The sequence below is a fragment of the Tursiops truncatus genome, chromosome 8 (genome assembly GCF_011762595.2).
Source record: "Tursiops truncatus isolate mTurTru1 chromosome 8, mTurTru1.mat.Y, whole genome shotgun sequence".
Classification (NCBI taxonomy): Eukaryota; Metazoa; Chordata; class Mammalia; order Artiodactyla; family Delphinidae; genus Tursiops; species Tursiops truncatus.
The window spans coordinates 58,323,941-58,349,439 of record NC_047041.1 but is presented as its reverse complement, the minus strand read 5'-3'; the positions used below and the strand labels follow the sequence as shown (position 1 = coordinate 58,349,439).

General features: G+C 56.9%; 1 protein-coding gene across 5 annotated transcripts in view; it reads right to left on the bottom strand.

Moving 5' to 3' along the window:
* The window catches only part of PDE2A (phosphodiesterase 2A), a 102,226-nt gene that overhangs the window by 52,143 nt on the left and 24,584 nt on the right, over positions 1-25,499 (bottom strand). For 2 of the 5 annotated variants that reach the window (XM_073808512.1, XM_033862352.2), the window contains exons 2-3: positions 12,637-12,706; positions 1,638-1,699 (exon numbers count right to left, since the gene is read on the bottom strand). In XM_073808512.1, coding sequence (XP_073664613.1) covers positions 1,638-1,699; positions 12,637-12,706 — 132 coding nt within the window. Of the gene's footprint in view, positions 1-1,637; positions 1,700-12,636; positions 12,819-25,499 lie in introns of those variants that run through there. The other 3 variants (XM_033862350.2, XM_033862351.2, XM_073808513.1) reach the window with 2 other exon arrangements.

Sequence of the window (25,499 nt, the reverse complement as noted above, 5' to 3'; positions counted from 1 at the left end):
CCCTTGGGACCCAGCTCCCATTGCCCAGGATGGTCTCAGCTTCTCCAAAGCTCTCTCCCCTCTCCACTTCCTGGGAGGATGACAAATCCAGTCTTTCCTAGCGGGTGGCAGCAGCTGCTGAGACACTGCTGGCTCCCAGGAATACCATCTGTCCCAGCTCTGGGGGGAGCCCCCACCCCATGGGGAATGCCGTAACCATAAATAAATTAATAATGACTTTCCTGTTCCCCTCCTCCCTCCCCCTTCCCCAGCGCCCAGCTGCAGGCGCACTCTCAGGGCTGGGCTCCGTGTCCCAGCAGTGAGCCCACGCTGACCCCACTAGGCACCAGGCCCTGTGTGAGCGTCTTTTGCCATCTCACCCGAGGGCAGGGAGAGAGCAAGGGTTGGGCACGAGACACAGCTCCACTCTCAGCTCTGCCTCCGATTCACTCACTGTGTGACCCCCTGGGCTTCAGCTTCCCCAAAGTAGACGAATAACAGCCCCTGCCTCCCAGGGAGGTTGTGGGGATTAAACAGGGAAGTGTGTCTAAAGCTCCTGGCCCAGAGGAGGGGCTGATATGGCAACAGCCTCCCCTTCCTCCCAGCCAGGCCCTGGGCACAAAGGAGGCTCATCTGAGGTTTGCTGTTTGGTCCGATTTCATACACACCCCTCCTCTGTGCCAACCTTCACCACCCCCGGCCCACCCCATTTCTGCTGCTCAAGGCCCCACGGACACTAACGATTCCTATGAGGCCCCCCAAAGGCATGGTCAGGGGCTGGGATGGCACCCCTCATCTCAAAGGAAAGGCACTCGCTGAGCCCTCACCAGGTACCCTTTGGAGGGCGGTGGGAGACCCAGGAATGAAAAAGGCACATCCCAGGCAGGGCTCAAGATGCTCACAGTTCAGAGGGAAAGACACACAGAGTCACATAATGGAGAAAACAGGGTGCTAAAGGCACAGACAGCAGAATGCCCCAGCGGCTGGTGGCCAGGGCAGGAGAGCTCAGAGGAGGGAGCATGAGAGGCAGGGAGGGCTTCCTGGAGGAGGGGAGGCTAGAGCTGAGCCCAGAAGGATTTGGGAAGCTGAGGGGGGAAGAGGCCAGCAGGAGCGGGTCTAGGGAGGCAGGAGCGGATGAAGGGGGGACTGCAACCTGCCTGGGTTGCAGAGGGAGCAGGGGAAGGGGGAGCATGGAAAATTTTTAAGCCGAAAGTGACAAGTTCAGGTTTGTGTGTTAGAAAGATCCTTCTGGCAGCCACATGGAGAATGGGGGCAACTGAAAGCAGACAGCCAGTGACTGTTCAGGGGAAAGATGACCAGTCCCGGACTGGGGCAGGCAGAGGGAGAGCAGGAGAGGAGTTCAGGAAATACTTAGGGCAGAGAATCAAGAGGGAATTGTTGGGTGAGGGTGGGGAGGACAAGGGAGGTGTCATGACACCCAGGTGACTTGGGAGGAGGACGAATCCTCAGGGGGAGAGAACTCTAGGGTGGGAGAGGTGGTCTTGGTGTGGGGTGACCCTAGGCTGGAGGGGGTGGGGCTGGGATTCGGCTCCAGCCTCCCAGTCCTCCCAGGGGTGGGGGCAATGCTCAGACTGACCCCCAGCTTGCGCCCCCCACCCCCCCAAGCCCACCCACTCCTCCCTCCGCTGAGCTCTCACCTGCAGTGTGCCGTCTCTACTCCCTGGGGGCACTGGCTCCTGTGCAAGGAGGTCCCGGCTGGCTGCAGAGACAAGAAGGCCAGGGGCTGAGGCCTGCCAGGCCTTCTCCCCTTCTCCCCAGGCTGCCCCTCCCCCAGCCCCTAGCAGACCTGGGGTCTCCTGTGTCCCACAGGTGGCCTCCTCCAGGGAGCCTTGCCTGATGGCGCCCTGCTTCCCATGGCCTCTGGCTCTGGTGTATTCTCAGTCCCTCAACTCTGAGAACAGAGCTAAACTCTTTCCTTAAGCCTGGGGCTCCTCAGGAGTGGAAAACCGCATTTTTACTCCTTCTGTGGTCCCCTCCACTTCTGCTTCTCTCCCTTCACTTCCCCTCTCTAAGCGTCAGCTTCCCATCTACAAAATGGGATTTGTAGTGCCCAGCTCACACAGTCACTGGGCTGGGCTCCCAGCTGGGTTGCTGTGAATCCTAAGTGAATGGGACCACACGTGGGAGTCCTCAGCCCAGTCTGGGCTCCAATCGGACACCCAACCTGCATGCTATAAGCACTACTCCATGGCTTCTCAAGGGCTGGTACACACAGAAGCCACTGCCTCAGGAGCTCCTCATTCTCAGGAGCCCACCGCCTGGGTGGCATCCGGAACCCCAGCCGCTCTGGGAGGCACTGCCCAGGGGCCGGCTGTCCCTCCCCACCCCCATCCACAAGCATACCCAGGCATCAGACAGGCACAGGCGGCGGGATATTCTGAGCCTGGCTTCATTCCCGTCAGCTGCTGGCCGCTATGCCAGCCTGGTGCGGGCGCGGGGGCTGATTTGATTTGGCAGCTTCAGAAGCGTGTGGTGGGGAGGGGGAGGGGGAGGGGGGATGAGACACCCATCCCTGCTAGGAAATAGCCTCAGGCGCTCAGCGAGCTGGGGAGGTTCTGGGTTCCCTGCCTGGTGCCCCTGTCTTCTCACTCAGGCTCTGGACACCTGCCTGTGACTGCTGGAATCTACGGTTTTCCTTAGTGGTGACCATAGGGGTGACAGGAGCTGCACCATAGTAGCTGCACCTAGTGTGTGGATGCTTGTAGCAAGGTGTCTGGTTGTCCCACGTGTCCCTGTGTCCTGTGGGCGTCTCCCTACTCAGCAGTGCCTTCAGCTGGGCCCGAGTGTCGCCCAGGATGCATGGGTCTGGGGGGGATGGGGGACGATGGTCTACACGGGACCATCTCCCAGGGCGACTGTGGCTCCATGGCTGGGCCTTGATGGGGGACTGTCTGCAGCCCAGGGCATGGCAAGGTCGCGCATGCGCCTGCATCTACTGCAGGGCCTCGTGTGCATTGGCTCGCCCAGTTCCTTCCCTCTGTGCGATGACCCCGCTAACCCAGCCATGTCCGGCAGAGGAAATGACGGGGACCAAGATAAGTGCCTGACCTCAGGGTCCATCCCTTTTGTCTGAAAGCCTAAGCCTTCTTTACTTAACCCTGGCCTCCAATGGTCCACCCACCACCACCAAATTGCCCCAGGACAGCCCCTTCCCCTGCCCCTTGAGAAGAAGCAGTGCTAGTTTCACTTGATCCTCACTGCCCCCCAGGCTCTCCACCACTCCCTGAAGAGGCTCCTGCCCCACGCCCTCTGGGTCCCCATCACCCACTTCAAGAACAGGGAAGGTGGACAGGATGAGTGGGGTCTTGGCTAGGCATTCACAGCGCCTCCATAATCCTGTCCCAGCCTCAGCGTTTACCACCCTCCTGCCTGCCCCATACTCAGAGCAGCTCACCCCTCCCAGAGGTCCCAGGAATCTCCACCACTCTGTTAATATGCTGCTGGTACCATGGGGACCTGGCCTCCACAGCTTCCAATTAGAGAGCTGCTGCTGGAGGTCAGGGGCTCTGATGCTCTGACCTCTGCACTGAAAGGGCAGGGGGCGGCGTGTCAGACCAGGACCCTAGTCCTAAGAGGTCCACAGGCCAGGACTGTGTCCCAGACACCAGCCAGGAGGTCAGGGTAGGGTGGAGCCTACTTTGGGAAAGACGCAATGTCTCATCTGTCACCGCCTCCCCATTGTCCCACTGTCCTCTGGGGACCTCAGGACTCTCCCCACCCAGCCACAGGAAGCTAAGCCCCTCCTGAGACAGAAGGAGGGAACACTGAAGGAGGGGCTCCAGGACCAGAGAGAGACTCAGCCATGCCCTTGGGGTCACAGAGGAGGAACCTAGGCTCAATAGGACTCAGTTGTCACAAAGGGGCTGGTGGGATGAAGACTCTGCAGAGAGGTCCTGGGGGGCTTCCTGGAGGAGGTGTGTGGTACCTCACAGGAAGAGAACACTAGGTTCCAGGACAGCCTCCCAACTACGTGGTATAGGTTTGTACCTGGGACCTGTATGTAGTTGCAAGTGTCTTTGTGTCCATGCGTGCATGGGTGTGCATCCCAGTCATGGAGTCCCCAGCTCTGGTCTATGTCCCAAGGGCAGGGTCTGCCTGAGGTAGGGGTCAGCCAGGCAGCAGATCAGAGGACAAAGAAAAGAAGGGAGAACAGCTCAGGGCTGAGGAGAGAAGCCTGTCAGGTTGGTCATGACACAGTCAGTCCTCAAACCCTAGATGCCTGATGCCAAGACAGGGTGCTTCCGTGACCCAGGCTCTGCCACAGCCTACTGTGCAACTTTGGACAGGACCTTCCCCTCTCTGAGCTACTGTTCTCATCTGAAGAATAAAAGGAATGGACTTGATGACCTCCTAGAGCCCTCACAAGTCTAACAATCTTTTGGAGAGACTGACACACAAAGACAGCCAGAGATGGAACCTTACAGAGATGGGGAGAGAGCTCAAAAGGAAGCAGAGACGACAGCGAGGAGTGGGATGGCAGGAGACAAGAGAGGAGAACCCCAAGGAGGCCCATCGTGGGTCAGGGAGCTGGGGAGGGGTTCCCTGCTGGGGACCCTGTCCTCAGGGCCAAGACAGGACGTGGTAGACAATGCAGCCTTGCGCATGACAGGGAGCAGTTGTCACCACCCCACCTGCCTCCTGGCCTGTGGGAGGAGAAAGATGGTGGGTAACAGACAAATGCTCTGCCCCCCTGACCTGAGTCCTGCCTCCACTCCAGCTCTCCAGGTGTTCCAGGGGAAAGCGGGGAGCTGCAGGCAAAGTGGAGCTCCCAGGGCTGGGAATCAGGAAGCCGTGTTTTAGGCCCTGCTGTGTTGTGGGATCGGGGCCAACTCCCAGCCTCCATCACTTGATCTGTGAACCCAGCAGGCTGGGTCTTGTGCAGCAGTACTGGGTTCTGAGGGCCCCAGCCAGGGTGGGCTCTCTAGAGGGCCGAGATCCTTCTCTCCTGCCTGGAGGTTCTTTCCCCACCTTTGATGTGGGTGCTGAGACTGTGCACAGTCCAAGAGGCAGCAAGCCGCTGGACAAAGGAGCTGGCCTTGTGCTGGGCGGGAGGCCTGTGCTACAAGGGAGCCCCCATCGGTCATCAACCCTCCAGGCACCCTGGCCTGGGACCTCCCTTCCGTAAGCACTTCTCACAGCCACCCCCAGGGCACAAGCAGGGTCCTCCCTCCTTGGCCTGCGCTCAAAGGGTGCCAATGGGTCCCTAGCCGATGTCCGCACTGCCCCTCTGGCTGCCTGGCCTCTGCCCTAGGCGGAGGCCCTTTGTACTTGGGCCCTCACAGGCAGGGCTTCGTGCAGTCCCGTGTCTGTGTCCAGGAAGTGTTCATGTCCTGTTTTCCCCCTCAGGCCGAGGCTGCCAGGGAAGGAGAGGGTGGGGGTAAGCAGGCCTCTCCTTCCTCCACTGTGGACATTCCTCCCAGAGGCTTTAGGGGCTGGAAGGAAAGGGTACTCCTCTCTCTGCCGTAGTCTGAAATGACTGAAGACTGGAGGCAGAGGGATGAAGGAAATGACCCCTTACCCTGAAAGCTTAGGGAGTGGTGGTTCTTGCACACGCACGCACACCAGTTTTGCTGCGGCAGGAGAAACTATCCGTGCAACCCAGGCTGAGATGGTCTCCTTCCCCACTGACACCAACCCAGCCCCTCCTCCCCTTCCTCCCTGGGGGTGGGGGCCACCCCGCCACCCCAAGCTGTCTCCACTGCTTCTCGCTATGTTTTTAATAACTGAACATCGACATTAACAAGGCAGGTGGTTGCAGCTCTTCCCAGAAACCCCATTTAGAATCATTGAATCATCAAATCATCAAATCCTAGAATCCTGGAATCACAGAACGTCTGCTTCATCGGCTCCTGGAGTCTCAGCATCTTAAAGTCACAGAATGTCGGAATCACACAACCACGCATCCACACAGCCCTGGCCGGGAGCTGAGGGTCATGGAAGGCTGGAACCCCACAAACGGACAATGCCAGATTCTCCAGAGAGCTCATCCACCCCAACTTCCTCCTTTTACAGGTGAGAAAATGCAGCCCAGAAAGTGGCCTTATGCAAGGTCACTGGACAGTAGGAGCCAAGCAATGCCCGGCTCCGAGATTGCAAGATGGGACCTCAGTAACCCAGTCTTGCGGAAATGGCGCCACTCTTACTTTCGGAAATACAGATATTCAAGTTGGGGCGATGCTGCTCTTTTAGCTTTGCTCATTTCTCCTCCCTCCCGACCCCACCCCCACTGGGCCCTGCATCTCTCCACCCCTCTTACCCTTGGTTCCTGCAACTCCCTCACCTTTCCCCCTCCCTGGGTCTGTATTCAGGCCCCTCAAATAAAGGCAACAATAGATGGGTGAAGTTCGAGGGGTCAAGTCCCTCAGGGTGGAGGACAGGAAAAGCAAAATGCCTGCCCCCTGACGCTACCAGCCAGAGAGCAGGCTCCCCAGAGGAGGTGCCCTGAACAAGAGACCAGAACGTCCTGGACCCCCTGGGGGTCCAGCCACACCAGAGGCAGCAGCTTCAAGGAAGCTGGAATCAAAGAGGAGGGAAGCAGTGAAGGCTTACCGTTGATATTAAACCATCACAGATGTATGTTTAGCGTTTTCATAAATTTACATTTTAACTCGTTTTGGAATGTACTCACATATTTTTGAATTTGAATTTTATTAAGTATTATATTTTACAGATTGTTTTAATTTTTGAATTCTGAGTGCTCTTCGCCCAGGGCAGATCCCGTGTCCCCACGCTACAGACAAGGACGCAGCAGCCCCCAGTGGGATCCAGGTCCCCTGGTTTCCGTTTAGCTTCAAAGCTCCTGACCTGGGACGCCATTCTGAGACCTTCTGCTCCTTAGAGGGGCCTGACCCAGGCCCAGGCATGTGACCTCAAACCGTGTCTTCCCTCATGTGGCCACCCATACCCCAGGGTGGCGCTTTCTCTCCCTTCACCTCTACAGCTGACGGGCTCCCTCCTCTACCTCTGCCCCCTCTGTCCCCTCCCCTCCAAATCTGGCTTTTCCCTATTCAGTCTCGTCATCCCATGTCGGAACCACACTGCCTCGGCCTCCTGCCTCACTCCTTCTATGTGCTCCCCACCCCATGGCCCAGGGAGCTGCTTCATAACACGCAGGTCTGAACAGTCCCTGAACTGCTTTCATCTCTTCCCCTAGTGCGCAGTTCCCTCCGAAGAAAGTCCAAATTCCTTGACATGGCATAAAAGTCCTGCACAATTTGGCCCCTTCCAGCCTCACTAGCTTCATCTCTTATGCTACACACACACACACACCAATCCCATCACTCAGCCACCCTGGCTGTCCAGCATCCAGCTCCATGGAATGCTTCCCTCCTTCTGTCTGTCACCAGCAAGCCTTCACATTCGCCATTCTCTCCTTCTCTCTGTCCAGAACCTTCTCCTGGCTCATTCCTCAGCTCTCACTTTAAATGTTTCCTCCTGGAAGCTTCCCAACTTGCCCTCCCTCCCACTCTGGGCTGAATTCGGGGCCCCTAGCTCTGTCCCACCATGGCCCCCAAGTTTCTCCCCATTGCTGCCTTCCCCCCACACAATCTACCAGCATCAATCTTTGTCTGTGCCCCTCCGCCACCCTATCACCTGTCCACCCTTGGCCCTGGTACCTGGGTCTGTCTACCTGCCAAGAGGCAGACGCCTTGTTGCTCAGACTTGGCACAATGTGTGGCCGAAATTTAAGGCCCCCACCATGCTCTCTCTACCTACCCTCTCTGCCGGGCACAGAGTAGGTGCTCACTAACTGTCCACCTATTAAGGCCTGGCAGCACACAGTGTGTGGCACGGACAGGGAGTGCTGGGGTGCTCAGAGGAAGTGAGAGTCCCCGGGCTGGGCTGGGGACTTCCTGGAGGAAGCATTTGGGATGATCCTCCACATGTCAGTCCTAACACAGAAGTTGAGGACAGGCCACAGGAAGTCCCCAGCCAGCCTTAGGGCCATCAGGGCAAACCATCAGAGTGGGACCAGAGTCTGAAATGAGGGAGATTCAGTGACCAGAGCCAAGGACAGGGCCACTGGAGGGGCTGGTGGTGCATTTGGGGAAGACTTGCTGGAGGAGGGGCTACTTCTGGCTGGTTTGGGGCAGGGGAGAAGGTGGAGATGAAGCAGGTTGGAGACAGAGATGTGAAAGAGAAAGCTCTGTTCCTTCTTGTCCTTTACACCTTAAAGGGAAGGGAGGTGGGATTCGGATGGGCAAGAGGAAAGAAAGAAGGCCAAGGCAGCATGGAGCTAACATCAGTGCTGACACCATGGCCAGGGTGGGTATGGGTGGCTGGGGTGGCAGGGAGCAGGTTCCCAGCTGTGGTTGGGAAACATTTCCTGTCTCCTTGCCAGGGGGGTCATTAATAATCATTTACCCTCCACAGGCAGCACGGAGGCTAGCCAGGGAGCAGCATGGTGCTGGGGCCGGAGCCCAGCCTGGCAGCCAGGAGAGCTGTATTTTAGGACCAGCCCTGCCACCTTGCTGTGAAACCTGGACAAGTCACCTGGCCACTCTTGGTCTCTGGTAACACTGGTCAAAGGAGGGTCTTAAGAGGAGGCTCCCTAAAGATCTCCCTGCTCTGGGCCTCAGTTTCCCTAGATGGCAGCGGGGCTGCCACCCCTACAGGGGGTTAGAGACCTCTGATGATCAATATAAGCATCTATGTTGAACCTAGCTCAGGACACATGGGATGGGCAGACCCAGCCCAGCCTCTCAAGAGCTCGAATTCTGGCAGGAGCCAGACCCCAACACCATGGGATGCATGCCTGGAGCATATCATGTGCATGTCAGGCTGCGGGAAACAGAAGGGAGGGCCGTCTGCCCAAGGCCTGAGGGGCTGACAGTGTGGCTGGGCCATGAAGATGGGGTTTCTTAGACACAGAAAATGGGAGTCCCATGAGGCCTATTTAGTCACTGCTATGACTGCAGCACTTAACACTGTGCCTGCCTGGTGCATAGCAGGTGCTCAGTAAATGCTTTCAGACAACAGAATGAGCTCCTGTTAAAGGAGACATTTGTGAAAGGAGCTTGGAATTTGGAAAGAGCTGCCTAAACGGTGATGACGAAGATGATGACAATGATGATTCTGCCCAAAGACAACAGGATGGGAAAAGGTGACATGAAAGCTTGAGAAGGTAGGAGGCCCAGGGATGGCCATCCAAAACCAGACAGTATTGCTTGGGAATGATCAACAGCCTTCAAGATCCCTTCTTCCAGTTGGGCTAGAATTTTCCTCAGCCTCAGGCCACATTTCTCTGCCCATCCAACACCCCCTTCAAGGCTCAGCTCAAGCCCACTCACTTCAGAGAACCTTCTGGAATGTGGTGCTGAGGCATTGGCCCCGAGCCCCTTCCCCTGACTGACTCTGATGGTCTCTGTGCCTTCCAACCACAAGGAGTCCTGGCCTTTCGTGCTCTCAAGTCCTTGTTGGCAGACTGTCCACTAAGGTCTCCCCATAGCTTTCTCTGGAGGGTATGACCTGGATCCTCCTACTGGGTCCATCAGACTAGAGGGTCCCCAAAAACGATCTGGCTTCGTTTTTCAGAAAAAGGTCTCTGTGAGGAAAGCAACTATCCCCCCATCAGATATGGGGTCAACACAAGTGGAGATAGATTGAGCTCTTCCGGGTTGCCTCCCAGACCAGTGACCCTCTCTGGGCGCCACACAGAGAAGGGAAGAGAACTGGGCAGCATGCAGAAGGGGGCACTTGGCTTCTCAGCACCCCGGAGATGACATGAGAAGGAAGGGCAGTGGGCCACACTTGGGACTAAGACATCATGGTTGGCAAACTTGCCTAACTCCCAGCCCAGCCCCAGCTGCTACTGCGCCGAAGAGGCGCCACCGGGGATACCACCCAGGCCTCAGTGCCTGCGCCTGGACCCCCACCCTCTGCGGAGAACCATGAGGTGGTAGTAAACACAGTGAGCCCGAGACACGTGCATCCTCTCCCCGCCCCTTCCAATCCCGGCCCAAAACATGAGACAGGCTAAAAGGAAAAGAACAAAGGTTCCAGGACCTCCACATCGCCCGCCGCCCGCCTGTCCAGCGCCTGTTCAGCCGGAAACCCAAGACAAAGGCCTTGGTGAAAGCGAGGAGGATGAAGGGCAAAGGGTAGAGGCAGCCTGGCTTGGGCATCTCAGGGGACCTAACTGGGAGGGAAGCGAGAACAGGATGGCAGCCAAGCCTTCCCTGCACACACACATCACTCCACAAACATTTATGGGACACCTGCTGTATTCTGCACACCCGAACATCACATACCTCATTCCTCACCCCACACACCTTATACACCCAATCCCTCACCCCCTGCAACACCTTCCACAGCCCTCCAGCCCCCCCTCTCCCCACACATACCCTAGCTAACTAGATACCCTTCACATGTAAACAGCTCACAGGGAGAGAAGATCACATAATCCACGTGTCACACCGAAAAGCCATCCAGCTCACACACCCACACTTCACGCCACACTCACACTCAACCTCCCACGCGCACCTCACACACCCGACACTCACCTCTCCAAGCACAGACACACAGTTCCAATTAAATTCAATACACACACATCACCTAGACATAGAGACACACCCTGCATAGATAATGTGCACACCTAATGTCACACCAAAATGTCAAATGTTTGCGGGCACACACAGCTCCTTAGCACAGACAGTCCTGCCTGCACACTGCCTCCTCCCCACATGTACTTGGGCATGCGCGCGCACACACACACACACACACACACACACACACACACACACAGTCAACAAGTCCTTGCCTTGGCCCCCTGGACCCTGGCTGCTGCACACTTTCCTACCCAGAGCTGTACAAACAGTCATCACACAGACACATGACACTTAAACACCAACACACAGGTCCCAATATATTTCCCGAGCAACTCCAGGATGTAACTCGGTGACTCGAAGCCAGTCACCTAGGCTGCAAACCCACTCAGACACAGCTCTCCCACCCCCACTCCCCTCTACCAAGACATCCAATGAAACCTTTCATCAGACCCCTCCAGCGGCTCTTCCTGGTTACACACAACAGTCCATAACACACACAAATACACACACAATCCCCCATGTAAGCTGCCCCTACAACTACTCCACCCCACGATGACACACAGTCATGTACACATAAGTTCCCCACACACACAACAGTCATACATACACCTACCACTCCACACTCACAACTCGGCCTCCCTAGCTGCACACGCCATGCAACGCCATTACACTCACGGTCCTCACACTCAGCATAAGCTCCCACAGACCCCCCCAATAATCCCACTGCTGATGACACACACAATACTACATGACACAACACACATGATCACACACAAGGCACACCCAACACACACAACCCAGCTCTTCCTACTCAAACACATACCACCCAGACTCGCCCAGCCCTGGACACCTCCCACCACAGGTGACTGACACCAGGTTGCAGACTATTCCTCCCCTCCCTCATCCCAAGCCCCCAGCTTCCCAAGTCCAGTTCAGCAGGGATGAGGGGGTTTATAAGTTATGAACCCCAGTGCCCCACTGCACAATCCCCACCCACCTTAAATCCCTCGGTACCGCCCAAGGGCTGCTTGCTCCATGTTTAGCCCCTTCCACCAGCACCCACACCATGCCATGCCTGACAACAGGGGAGGGGGAAGAGGTCCTGGGGACACCGGCGGGGCATTCTGAGCCTGTCCCCTCACCACCCCAAAGTAGAGGCTGATATAAGGGGAAGAATGACCACAGGGAAAAGCCCTAGAACAAAAACAGAAACCTAGAGAAACTGGGGGAGTGATGGGCAGACTGAGAGAGGGGGGCACGTAGGCAAAAGAGACCAAACAAGAAAGAAATAGAGGGGCAGAGGGAGAAGATGCCCAGAAAGACTCAGAGGAGAAACGGGGGCCACCATACCCAGAGAGAGACAAGAGGAGAGGGTGAGACAAGCAGGAAAAGGCTAGGATCTTCTATACAGGAGGGAGGAGGGAAAGCAGGAAGAGGGTGGGAGGGGGATCCTGCAGAGAAGGAGAGACAAACTGTAATGGAAAGAGGCATTTGGACCCTGGGTGGGGTCTGGTGTGAGGACTGAAGTCCAGGTGTTTGAGTGGGAATCTGGGTGAGGGCATAGATGAGTCTGTGGAGTCGGGGTTCAGGGGCTTGAGATGAGGGGCCCCAGCTCTAAGGGGGGGTCCTGGTTGAGAGTCGGGGGTTCAGGTGTTCTGGGTGGGCCTGGAGTCTGATAAATATATTGGGGGTCCAGGGCTATGGGCAGGGGTCCTCCACTAATCTGGGAGGCAGGGGGTTCCAGGCTCAAACAGAACTCTTGGGTGTGAACAGGGGTCCCATTGTGGATTGGGAGTTCAGTGCTTGGGGGTGGAGTCCCAGATCTGAAAAGGGTTCAGAGTCTGGCGTGAGGCTTTGAACTGTGAGGTAAGGACTCAATGTCTCTAGGGTACGGGCTGCAGTCCCAGCACAGAAGTGGGATTTTCAGCTGGGGAGGGGTCCCCACCCTGGGGTCCCCACCCTAGAAGGGTTCAGGGACGGGGTAGACCATGGGACCGGCGACAGCACGCTCCGCGGAGAACCCGGCCTGGCGCTCACCCAACACCCCGTTCCCCTCGTGCCCAGAGCCGGGAGGGGCGGGGGGCCCTACCTGCAGGCTGTCGGCGCATGGCTGCGGCGGCGGCGGCTCGTCCGGCTTGAGGAAGACCTGCTGGCCCCGCCTGAGGAATTGGACAACAGCGATGAGGATGTGGTGCAGCACCAGGACCATGCTCGCAGCCGCCCGCCCGCCCGCCGGCCTGGCCGCTGTGCTTGGCCAGGGCGTCCGCGACGGCTTCGCCTGATCCGCGCGAGTGTCCGCCCTGGCCCCGCCCCGAACCGCCCACTTCCCGCCCCCCGACCGCCCCGGCCCCGCCCACCTTCCGCAACCGCGGACAGCACCTCTTAGCTCGTCCAATCTTCCCACCCCCACCAGAGCCCCCCACCAGCTCTCACTTCCCTTATCTCTCTGCTCTCAAGATTCTTCCAGCTTGTGCGCTATTAGGATCCCCCGCCTGATAGCCTGCTCTCAGCCTTCGCTCCCTTCTCTTGCCCCTTCGCTACTCCTTTCACTACCTCTCAGGGGTCGCCTCTCTGAGCCTCTCTCCTGATCACATCCTCTCCCCCCACCACTTACTTAATAAAGTCCTGGAGCCAGGCTACAGTCCCACGGCAGAGACCAGCGCAGTGAGGGGGCGGGGGGGGGGGCGGTCCGGAGGGGGAGATAGAGGGGAAGGGACCGCTGGCACGAACAAGGAGCCCTGGGCTTGCTCTTCTCCCAGGAAAAAGGGAGGAAATCGGGGGAAATTTCAGAGGTCGCTCCGAGTCTGACAGGCCCTGGAAGCAGTAGCAAATCTGGGAGGGAGACACGTGCGCACTGACACGCGAGCGCACACACAGGCGCACCATTCCCAAGTTGTGGGTAGGGGCACTGGGCCCCCAGCACTGGGCAGGCAGGTCTGCGTTGGGGTCCCCGCAAGCCAGAGAGGGTGCAGGCCCCAGGGCCACACAGTCCACAGTTCCGCGGTGGGACTTGCGAGCCGAAGCGCAATTCACCGCAGAGCGGCCTCTGTGCTCAGGCGCCCGCTGCAGCCGTGACGCTCCTGCGCCGCCTGCTGTCCCAGCGCGGCAGCTCAGCCCGGCCCGATTTGCCATCTGCGCGGGAGGGGCGGGTGTCGGAGGGGAAAGGGGTCACCTGGGCCAGCACCCTGCCTGGACCCAACCGGTTCCTAGCCTCCGCTTGGCATGAGGTCGGCTGGGGCGGTGGGACGTGTCTGGACTGGAGGGTGCTCTTGGGTGTCTCCTGGCCATTGCCGGCTAGCTACTTACTTTATGACCTTGGTCAGATTCCCTCCCCAGTTGGTTTCTGGGCTTTCGTCTTGCCATCTCTTTCACAAGACTGCCAGGAGAATCAACCCCACAATGGTGCGAAGGCAGCCAGAGTCCCCTGACAGCCCTCGCTGTGGTCTGACCTGAATCCTTCCCATGTACTGCGGTCCCCTCTCTCTGCAATTCTCCCCTTAACCCTCACCCGCCACCCCTGTTGGAGGGTGACTCAGTGACCCTCCAGCTTCCCAGCTCCCCACCTCACTGGGCTGATTCATCTGGGCCCTTTCTCCCTGGGGAGTGATCTCCTCAAGGTTGAGTCATTGAGCCCAGTCCTGGACACAGTCCAGGCACCTGGCACACAGGCTGGGCAGAGCCCTAGCTGTGTCACAGCTCAGGGGGAAGCCCTCCATGCCAAGAGTTCTCCCACCTCTCTTTCTGAGGGCCAACTCTGAACAATGCCTCTTCCCCTGCTCACACACCTTTAGTGACTCCCTACCATCAGCACAACAGTCCCAACCCTCAGCCTGACACGGAAGACCCTCTATGACTTAGCCCCAGCTTGTTTTTTCAGCTTTGACCCTCTTGCCACCGTTCCTTAAATTTATACTTCCCGCTCTACTCAGATGCGTGACTGACTCATTCTCACCTTCAGGCTTTTACCCAGCCACCCCAACCCTAATGTCCTCCAGATCCTATCAGCCTGCTTACCTTTCAGGGGCCAGTCGGAGGCCCACCTCCTCCAGGAGGCCTTCCCTGGATGCTACCTCAGCCCTCTGGGTCCCCCTTCTTGCACCTTTCCTAAGCGTCATGTCTGGGGGCAATTTCACTGCATCTTATTTTACTGCATCTTCAAATTGGGGGCAATTTGTCCTACTTACTAACACTGTAGAAAACATTACATGGGCTAAGATATGTAAAGGTTCTGGCCCAGAAAAAGGCCTCCCTTCTCTTTTTTTGGCCTCAGTTTCTTGCTCTGTAAAGGGAGTGACCAATGTAAGGGCTATTATAAGTCTGAGGCCAGTGCACAAATCTCTTGGTAAATCCTGAGCATCTGTCATCAGCTCAGTCTTGGGCTCCGGATATGCGGGTGGGACAAAGGCATCCAGGAGGCATCTGTTACAGCCACTCGCCAGAGGCGTTTGTTCTTCAGGAGAGGCCATCTCAGACCTCACAGTCAAGGGCCAACCCTGGCCTGGCACAGCCAGCATCTCTTGGGCTTTAACATTTGCTGAGCACTTACTCTGTGACTCACAGTTCATCTTCTCAACAACACTATAAGGTTGGACCCATTATTAGCCACATTTTACAGATAAGGAAAACTGAGGCACAGAGAGACTAAGTAACTTGCCCACAGTCACACAACTAATAAGTAGTAGAGCCAAAATTCAAACCCAGGCCATCTGGCTCCAATCTGTGCTTTATATTCATTCTCTGCCTCTTGAGGAAAGGCATGTGAGAAAAACTAATTTTCCCACCTCTCCTTTTGTCCCCAAGAATGCACTCAGGGTCCTACACTCCCAGCCCCTGAACCCTCGGCCTGCCTTTGCCATGAGGAAGCCCAGCTTCAGGGGTACCTGGCTCAGCTCCACAGCCGCCTCTTTTCATCTCCCCACCTTACAGGTCACATTAAGCTGTCCAGTGGCCCAGCTACCTCAGACTCGGTATTTTAGGAAAAGGTGACTCAGCTGACAGCCTGTCAACCTGGCTACTGGGCCATTCAACCTCAGGCCCTGTCCAAGAACCAGCCCTTCCTCGTTCCTAACAATGACTCCTCTCTGGACCACTGCGCTTACAAAGCAATTCCTCACCCGGGACTGGTGAGCGGACTTTCACCCTCGTCATCTCTCCATATAAGAGTGTGACACCAGCAGGCCCTCCAAAGACCCCAAATCTGCTCCCATCCTCCATGACCATGTGTCCTGCTTCCAGGAGCCTGTCTGCATGCCTGACACGCATCTATCCTCTTGCTGCTGGCCATGGTCAGACTCCCAGAAGCCCAGGTTCTAACCTGAGCCCTGCCCTGACATGCTGGGTGGCCCCATGCAAGGCTCTGGCCCTGTGAAGGATGGCCTGGTTCTCTTTGAGAACTCAAGCGGCTTGGGTGGAGGAAGGCAGGATCCAGGTAGGCCTAGCGGGGCAGAAGGCAGCTCTCTGGGGCAGGCACCCAGGCATGCCAGGCCCAAGGACTGTGAGCGAGGGCCAGATCCCGACGTGGGGGCTCCTCAGGAGGCAGCGTGTGTGGCTCAGTCTCTCCATGACTTGAGGTGGAGCCCATGGACTAAAAGAGGGTTCCACCATCCGAGGGGCCCTGCCCGGGGACAGTCCAAGAAGGGCCCAGGAGGAAGCTGACATCTCTGCGGGTTCTGTGTCCAGCTAGAGCCCATCCGCAGTGGGCACAGCCCCGGAGAGGGCACAGTTGTGAGGCACCGTTAGTTAGCTCTGGTGTGTGCATGTGTGTAAGGTCCCGCATGCAGGTCTGTGAGCATGATGTGGGTGAAGGCGGAGTACACTTTTGTAAGTTTGTATCTTTGTAAGGATGTGTGATGCTTTCATTGTACAGCTGAGCTTGTGCGTGTGTACACAGATGTGTGCGTATCTACAGGAATGTGCATGTGTGTGTGTGTGCAGACAGTATGTGTGCCCAGGTGTGAGTGTGTATGCACACATGTAAGTATGTGTATACAATTGTGTGTGTGCACAAGAGTCCAAGTATGGCACATAGATGCGGATGTGTGAGTCTCCATGTACTCAAATTCACAACTAACAGAGGTGCTGCTAACGGCCACTAGCCCCAGTCAGCTCTGTGTGTCCGCTGGCATTGGCTCCAGATGTGGCAGTGGCCCTTACAGAGAAAGGATCTGGCCGCAGGCAGGTGTTGGGGACAATGTGGATTTGGGCTCTGAGTGGGCAGGGCCTGCTCCCAGAGCCCCCGCAGCAGCTCTAACCGGGAAAGAGCACAGGCTGAGTGAGCTCAGGCTCAAGGGATGGGGGAGAGGGGTGGGGCAACCACAGGTCTCGTCCACTTCCATGTTATTTGCATACACATTTATCTTGTCTGCAGCAGATGGCCAGCTGCACGACCCTAGCGGGGGAAGGCAGCCCGGAGGATTCTAGTCCAGGACTAGTCCAGGACCTGCCAGCTCACATCGGGGCTGAGGTCCAGGGGACTCAGGCCTTGGCACACCTTGGCATCTGCTCCTTATCCTCTGCAAACCCCAAGAGCCTTCTGTCACACAAGGCTGCTGCAGGCCACACACAATCATCCAGACACTCACTGTCTTTCCGTAGATACACACACACACTCCCATCACTCCTACACACACACACATACTCCTACACACAGACTCACATCTCTATACGCCTGCTCACAGAGCTCCTGCACATAGAACACTGGTGGGCGCACCTGCCCTAGTACCTCCTTCAGCGACCACTGTGTCTCCTTCTCCCCGATGCCCATACCTGATGGAGTAATCTTTTCTTCACTCAAGTCTGACCCTGCCTCACCCATACCCACACGGGTCCCCACTGCCCGCAGGATAAAGTTGGAGCTCCAGTCCTGGCCTTCTTGGTCCTTAACCCCGCCTCCAAACCATCCTTTCAGGCCCCACACTCTGCCTTCTGGCCACACCCCTCACTGCTCACCAATCCTCCAGCAGCACTTCTGTACTTTTACCAGGCACTCGACCTCCCCACTATGCTGTCAGCTCCAGGGGACTGGACTCTTTTCCCGTTTTGCTCATTGCTGTGGCCCCAGCACCTAGAACAAGGCTTGACCCAGAGGAATTGCTCCAGAAGACATCTGTGGACTATAGGAATCGGTGGTAGAACCCTCCTTCCAACCCAATCTGCCTCCTTATGGAGGACCTGCCCAACTGTATTTGTTTCCCTAGGTGCCTCCCCCATCAGACCCAAAAGAGACTGGGTCTGATTCAGCTCCATGTGTCCGTATGCAGCATATCCAGCACGGGGCCAGGCACACACAGCAGGAGTGGGGGACGGGGGGGCAGATGGTGACCCCCTAAACGAGACACAGGGATGTCAAGAAGGGGCGGCCACCTTGGCCAATCACACAAAGCCCACTTTTCCCAGAGAAGAGGCCTCCTGACCACCTTCCCCCATCTGAGCCCCTTGCTGAAGTCACCCTGACTGGCAATCCAGCCTCTGCTCGCACACTCCCAGGGACAGGGAGCTCACTTTCTTTGCAGCCAACCCCCTCCCGTGGGAGCTGGCTCTGCCTGGTGCCAACTCCTCCCACAGCACCGTCCTGTCAAATCCTGATCATCCCGAGCCATGATTCCCATGGGGAATGGGAAGGAAGTTGAGCAAAAGGAGCAGCAGATCCCAGCTTTCCCAACAGCTCCACCAGCCTTCCCAGCTTTGGGCAGAGGTGGGAGAAGGAGCTCTTGGCTCTCAGCCCGCCCCAGGCTTCTGCAGGCAAGTAGATTCAAGGTGCTCAGGCTTCCGCAACACCAACCACTATCCCCAGCAGTCTGGGGCAGTGCAGAGTGCAGCGCTGAGAAACTCTTCAGCAGGCGCCACTGAGCTCCATCCCCTCACTGAGCGCACTCTTTCTCTCATCCCTCAAGCCCCCCCACACCCCATCTCCTCCCCTCACCGGGGCCTCTTGCCCTCCAGTCCGCAGGACCTTGCAGGACTGCTCTAACCCCAGCCCTCAAGTGTCCCACGGAGATGCCTCCTCCTGAGCCCTGTTGGGCAGGGTGGGTGGATGAAGGCGATTAGGTCCTCAGCCAACGGTGGCTGCCAGAATCCCACCCAGCCCTGCCTGGACAGCTGCAGCCCACAAGCTGCCCAGCTTTCCTTCACCAGCTATTCCCAGGCTGGCCCTGCTCCAGAGGTGCCTCGGGCTGCAGTTGGTCACTGACCCCAGTCCCCCATGCGTGCGCACATGCACACATGCATGCATGCACACACACACACACACACACACACCAGGACTGCTCAGAGCTGAGCCCATGAGGAATGCCAAGGCACAAGAAATTCTAAGCAACAGGGACCCGAGGCTCCATGCTCTGAAAACTCCCTGCCAGCTCAGACACTGTCATAGAGGGAGCCCCAGTCTGTGGCTTCCAGGTTCCAAGAACTCCCAGAGCTTTGTGATCTAAGAAAATCAGAGCCTCTATTATAAATCCCATTATTAGAAGAGTCTGTGCTTTGTACATTCTATGAATGCAAGAGCCTGGAGTCCTGAGAATGGAGGAGCCCAAGATTCTAACATTTTATTATTCTAACTGCCTGTAGTGCCGGGACTCCAGGACTCTAGCTCCAGGGTTTCCACAGCCCTCAGAGCCTGATGGTGTGTGGGCTGCGTCTCTGTGAATACCCGGTGAGGTGAGGGCCCCTGTGAGCCCTGCACTTGCCTTCCACCCTCCACCTTTTGCTCATACTACTGTCCAGGCCTAGGGTTCCATCGCTCTCCTCTCTGCTAATTAAATCTTAGACAACTTTAAACGGGCAGGGAGGGCAATGCCGTCAGGGACTACCTACTGAGTGCCAGGGCCACCCGGGTGATTCTCTTATTTAATTCTCATGATATTATTAGCCCAACTTTACAGTTCATAAAACTGAGGTCCCAGGACATGACGTCATTTGTCTAAAGTCTCACAGCTAGAAACAGTAGAACAGCGATCCAAACCCGGTCCCTTGCAAACCCACGCCTCCCAGTAGCAGGCCAACTCCTGAGAAGAGCCCGGTGGGAGGGGGCTCCCTCTTTGGCTTCAGGGCCACACTGGAGCAGCTCCTCCCACCCCAGCAGCCCCCCAAGCTCCAGAAGGCAGAGACCGTGGTCTCCTCTTCACGCCTTTCCAAGCTGGAGGCAGCCCAGAGTGGGCCACGTTTCCTGTCCTGATTGATCAAAAGAGCTCAATCCGCAAAGACTCCGTGTGGGACCGGGAGACTTTTGTTTCTAGGCACCCGTCGCTATGGAAGCCAGGTGCTGCCAGCCCAAGGCCTAGCAACGAGGCCCCGCGTGGTGCAGGGCAGAGGGCAATTGTCAGGGACTTCGGAGGCTGCCAGCAAGAGAGAGGGAGGGTGGACCACTCCGCTCTCCTGGATGGAAGGCTGGACCCACTGCCCTGGCTGGGCTGGCAAGGGGAGGAAGGGAGGCAGAGGGGGCAGGACCAGGCAGGTTCTGAGAGACAGAGACCCAGAGATAAGGGCAGAGAGAGACTTACAGAGATAGACTAAGGGGGTTCAGAGACAGTGAAAGGCAGAGACACCATCAGAGAGAGGGAGATTCAGGAAGGTGGAAGAAGACAAGAGCTGAGGCTCAGAGACCACTGAGACAGACAAGCGGCAGAGAGGGACTGACTCTCAGACAAGCCCAACTCCTGGGGAGGGAGAGGGAGGAAGCCGCAGGGGAATGACAGAGATGGATGGACGTGTGACAGGAGGAGATAAGCCTGAGGCAGGAGGCAATAGAGACAGATAACAAAGTAAGAGAGGACCAGAAATGGAGGGGCAGGAGGGGTAACACAACGTGGACTGGAAGGCAGAGCAGGCAGCGGCAGGGGCAGTATGAGGACAAGGGCACCGAGAGCACAGAGCCCTGGGCTGGCCCCAGTCCTGAGCCCCTCCTCCTGGGTCTGCCCATCTGCGGCATGGGCGTCACCAGCCTTGTGCCACCAGCCCACCACACTGCCTCTCCCCCAGAACACAGAATCATCTAGGAACAGACGCTCAGAAAAGAGGCTGGTCAGAAAGGTTCCGTGTGTCTCTTGTTCCCCAGGGACAGGTCTTGTGCAAGCTCGTACAGTGAGGCAGTATCTGGAACAGCAGAAAGTCAGGCCTTGGGAATCCCAGTCCAGAGCGCACTCTCCACCCCCATCCGAGTCAGACTAGGCCTTCGTTACCTGTGGAGGCACCATCAGTACAGACAGGCACACTCGCCCCCCTACCAGAGTGACTGAGAAGACGACAGAGCCTAATATGGAACCCCCTTTACTTCCTTCTTCCTCAACAACAGGCCCTGTGTCAGGGCAGTGGGGACCCAAGGATGGAGCGGACAGCATCCAGTGGAGAGATGGCTCACAGCTCTCCCTCTCAGGGCTGCAACTAGGGAAGACAGGCTCTGGGGAACTCAGAAGGGCATGACCCCTTGGGGGCAGGGAAATGGCTGCAACTGGACAGGGAACATGTCATTTAATCCTCACTGTAACCTGTTACAAATGAGAAGACAGGAAAGCGACTGCCCTAACCACTACCAGCCAGCAGGTGCCTGAACCAAGACTTGAACCCAGGTCTCCCGGGGTCAGTGAAAGCTGGAGGGCCTGGCGGAAGCCCCTCTGCCAGGGTGGAAGCAGCTGCTCCAGGAAGGGGGCGCTATCTAGGCCTGTTCAGGGGTACTTCCCAGTAGGAATGTGGGGAGGGTCCCAAGCCCTGCTCTGGCCACCACTCCTCCCAGCACCAGCTGTCCCCCTCCCCATGTCAGAAAGATGATAGTGCTCAGCTAGACTCTGTCACCTGTCAGGTACTAATCTCTCTCTCCCTCAGAGCTAATTTTTCCTGTGATTGTTAACACTGTCAGTGGCACCTGGCAGCTACTCTGGGAGCTCGTGTGCCCTCAGAGGCGCCCCATCTGCCCCCATCAGCCTCACTCTCTCCAGACTCCTGAGGGAGGAACCAGCAAAGACTAAGCGCCTACTGCATGCCCTGGTGATAAGAAGCACTCTACATTCATTATCTCATTAAATTGTCCCTTGAGGTCTCTGAAGGCTCGCCTCCACCTCCTGCAGCTCCTGACCCCTGGCCTCCCTGCCTGCCCTCCCCCGACCTCACAGCACCCACCCCAGGATCAGCCTCTGGGGCAGGGTAACCCCACAGCAATAGGTACACACAGGTGTCTGGGAACTGGTAGTTTCATTCTCAGCTGCAGGGCCCACGGTGGGGGGCAGTGGGGAGAGCAAGGGGAAGGTGTAGGGTCAGCAGGCTGAAGGTGAGAGGGAGGGGAAAGGGAAAGCAGGGGGAGGGGCTGGCAGGGGACCCACACCAGCCTCACTCCACATACACACACCCCGCACGCTGAATCTGGGCCACAGCCCGGATGATTGACCCACGGTGCCACACTCCCCTGGGCCTAAGTTCCTGGAAGGCAGCGCTGCAGGGACGATCGATCGACTGCCTCTCAACCTCTTCCTACTGCCTGGAGGCTGCCTCCTCCATGCAGCCTCCCAGGCTGATCAGTGTCACTGTCAGGGTGAGAGTCTGGGGGCCGCCTTTGGACAATAAGCAGTGACTCCCCTCATCCCTTCCTCAGCCCAGCACTCTCCCTATTCCTCAGGAACCTGGCCCAGGTAGGGGTCAACATGGCGGCTGGGGTGTGCATGTGCTAAGTCAGTAGAAGAGAGGAGTTGCAAATGCAAAAGTGAGCCATGCGACCTGGGTTCAAATCCCAGTTCCTCCATCTTCTGGATATGTGACCCTGTGCAAGTTACTTAACCTCTCTGAGCCTCAGTTTCCTTATCTGTACAGTGGGGTTCCCAATAGTACTCAGATTGTACATGCAGAGCTCTGGCACAATGCTTCGCATACAGTAGTTTTTGATACATGAAAGCTTTCAATACTGTTACTGTGAGCGTGTATGCATGTGTAAGTTCCCTTGGAAGGTCCAGGGGGGATTTCTGGCACTCTAGCAAGGGGGCGTAAACTGCTCCCTAACCCTTGACTCCCCTAGAGTAGGGTCCGCAGCCACACTTCCAGCTCAGTCACAGAGAAGGGAGAACTGCTGCACCCCAAAAAACCCACCTGTGCTGGGAGAGGCTGTGTAGGAGAGATGGATGGCTTGGCGGCCACCAGGTAGGACTGGTGATTAGGAGGCTAACGGCCCAGCATCCGGAAAGGAATGGGAGGGAGACTGAGCCACGGGGCCATCCATCAAAGCTGGCAGGCCCAGCAATGCTGCACAGCGGGACGGAGAGAAGCAAGGGACAGCTTCAGGTAGGGGACGTGTAGACGAGCCAAGGGCCAGGCAGCCGGGCCCAGCTGACCCGTTACTGAGTGATTATCTTGGGACCTCAATTTCTTCATCAGAACAATGGGGCCAAATGTCTCTCTCTGCCCAGATAAGTTCCAGCCTCAGCAGGCCCAATATCAGACGCGAGGGCCGGGGAGAGCCCTGGGGAGAATGTGAGGAGCTCAGAGATGCCCTTACCTCTTGGACCAGTGCCCAGTTCAGTCAAGGATCCCTGAGGGTGTGGAGTAAGGGGATGTGGCACTGTGTCGGGGCTGGCAGCCCAAAGACCCAAGTTTGATTCAATTTCTGACCCTAATCTCTTGCTGACCTTAGCCAAGCCCCTGACTTCCCCAGGTCCTTCCCTGGATGCCCTCCCCGACTAACTTCCCACCCACACCCAATCCTTCCAAGGCAGGAAGGGCCATAAGCACAGCCCTTGCCTATGCAAATTTCATTAAAACTGAGGGTAAAGTCACCCATGGGCCCTCCCCACCCACTGGAGGTAGCGGTTACCTGGAAAAATTCTGGCCAGCAAGTCTGGGGCAAGAGGTCCTAGCTGGGGTCTAGCTGGACCCTGGCAGAGCCCATAGTCTCAGTCTGTCTCAAAGGACCTCATCGAGCTTAATCAAGTCACTTTCCCTCTCTGAGCCTCAGTTTTCCCATCCCTAAAATTAAACAACAACAATAAAATTCTTCAGGGGGTCCTCTTACCCTGTGGGACAAACTGCAAACTCCTCACTGTGTCCACTCCTTCCCAGTCCTTCCCCAGGCTCCACTCCTCCTGTGCTCCCCACTGCAGACCCCACACTTAGGCTGTCCTGGACTTTTATCAATCTCTCGTCCCTCTTTAGGTTTCACCTCTGGACTCATGCCTTGTGGCTCACCAGTTCACCTCCAGACTTCTGTCTGTCTGTCTGTCTCTCTTTTTTTTTGGCTTGCAGAATCTTAGTTCCCCGACCAGGGATTAAACCCAGGTCCCGGCAGTAAAAACACTGCGCCCTAAAGACTGGACAGCCAGGGAATTCCCTGGACCTCTGTCTCTCCAGTGGAAAATCCCCTCCTCGCTCAATAGGTCTAGAAGAAGTATCACCCCCTCGGCAAAGCCTTTTACACAGCCACTGGCAGAGCTAAGCCAGACCCCCCCAACAGAGCCACCAGTGGCTGACACACCTTCTCTGGAGCCTAGACCAGGAAATGTCTATGTCCCCATTTCACTCTGAGCTCCCAAGGGTGAGGGTCAGGCTGGGCCTCATTCCCAGGGCGTGAAGGTGGTGGGCAGCTCAGGGCCTCCAACAGGGAAGGGGCTAGGGACATGGAAGGAAGGAAGGAGGAAGAGAGGGAGGAATGAAAAGAGAGATAAGAAAGGAGGGACAGAGAGATACAACTGTCCTCAAGGTCCCCTTGGATCTGACAATCTGAGTGAACTCTAGTCCACTCCAGATGGAGCCCCCATGCCTGGTCCTGCCCCATCTCCCACTCCCCTTTGGCCCCTGTCACACACCAGTACAAAGGCCCAGAGTCAAAGAGGTCTCTGGCCTCTGCCGCTGCATTCTGACCGGAGGCTAAGAACATGCCTGGTCGTCATAGTGATGCTGTGATGCTGTCATCAGTAATTCATCACCCAGGCCCTGGGAAGCCAGTGAGGTGTGCGGAGAGCTGGTCAGAACTGATCAGAGCGGCCACTTGGGGCAGGAGCCTTGGGGCTGTGGGCCTTGGGGAGGGTCAGGGATTAAACTTTAATGGCCCAATCCAGCTGTGTCCTTCCCTCAGCCTCCCAATGCCCTGGTAGGAAGGAGGAGCCCAGACCTTTCCCCAGTCTGTCCTGTGCACCTACTGTTTGTCCATCTCAGTCCAGCCTCAGAGGTGGGGGTCAGTGAAGGCTGGAATAGGAAGTCCCCACCCCAGGGCTTGTGAGCAGTGTCCAGGCCCTGCTGCCCTCAGTAGAGCAGGGGAACATCCCTCCTCATGTCACCGGGGTGGAAGGAAGTAAACCCATATGTTGCGCCCTCTCCAAGCAGGCATTCCTAAGAAGTAACTCATTTAATCCTCCCAGAAAACCTTCAGGGTCGGAATTATTACTGCATTTTGCAGATGCCTGGATGTTCTCTCTGCCTAAATCCTTCCAGCCAGTTCCATCCCCTCCTCTGGGAAGCCTTTCAGGATGCCCCACACAGCACTCATACCCCCTCCTCTGAACTCCCAGTGATGGTGAGCGAAGGTTCTGGTCTCCCCAGTCAGACTGGACTGCTGGCTCCTCCTCCCAGTCAGGGTTGTGTAGGGCACACACGGTAGACCCTTTCATCCCAGCAACTCTCCTGGCAACCGGAAGACAGAGGCTGGGGCTGTCCATGGTCCTGAACCCTCCCAGGCCTTTCCCTGGAAGTCCGGTTCTTTCTGTTGGAAGTCACCTGTTCCTCTCAGCCTGGGAGAGAAAGGCCAGATGCCACCTGTGAGATACCCCTGCCCTCCTCTCACCTAGTTCCTTTATTCACAAAACCTTGAAACAAGGAACCCATATGGAGCTGGAGAATGGAAATGAACCTAACATGCATTCACTCAACAAGCATTTATTGAACACCTACTATGCGTGGCCCTGTGAATGGAGCTTGGGATACAATAGTAAACAAAACAGACCTAATTCCTGCCCTTCTGGAGATTTTGGTTCTGTAAAGTCAGTA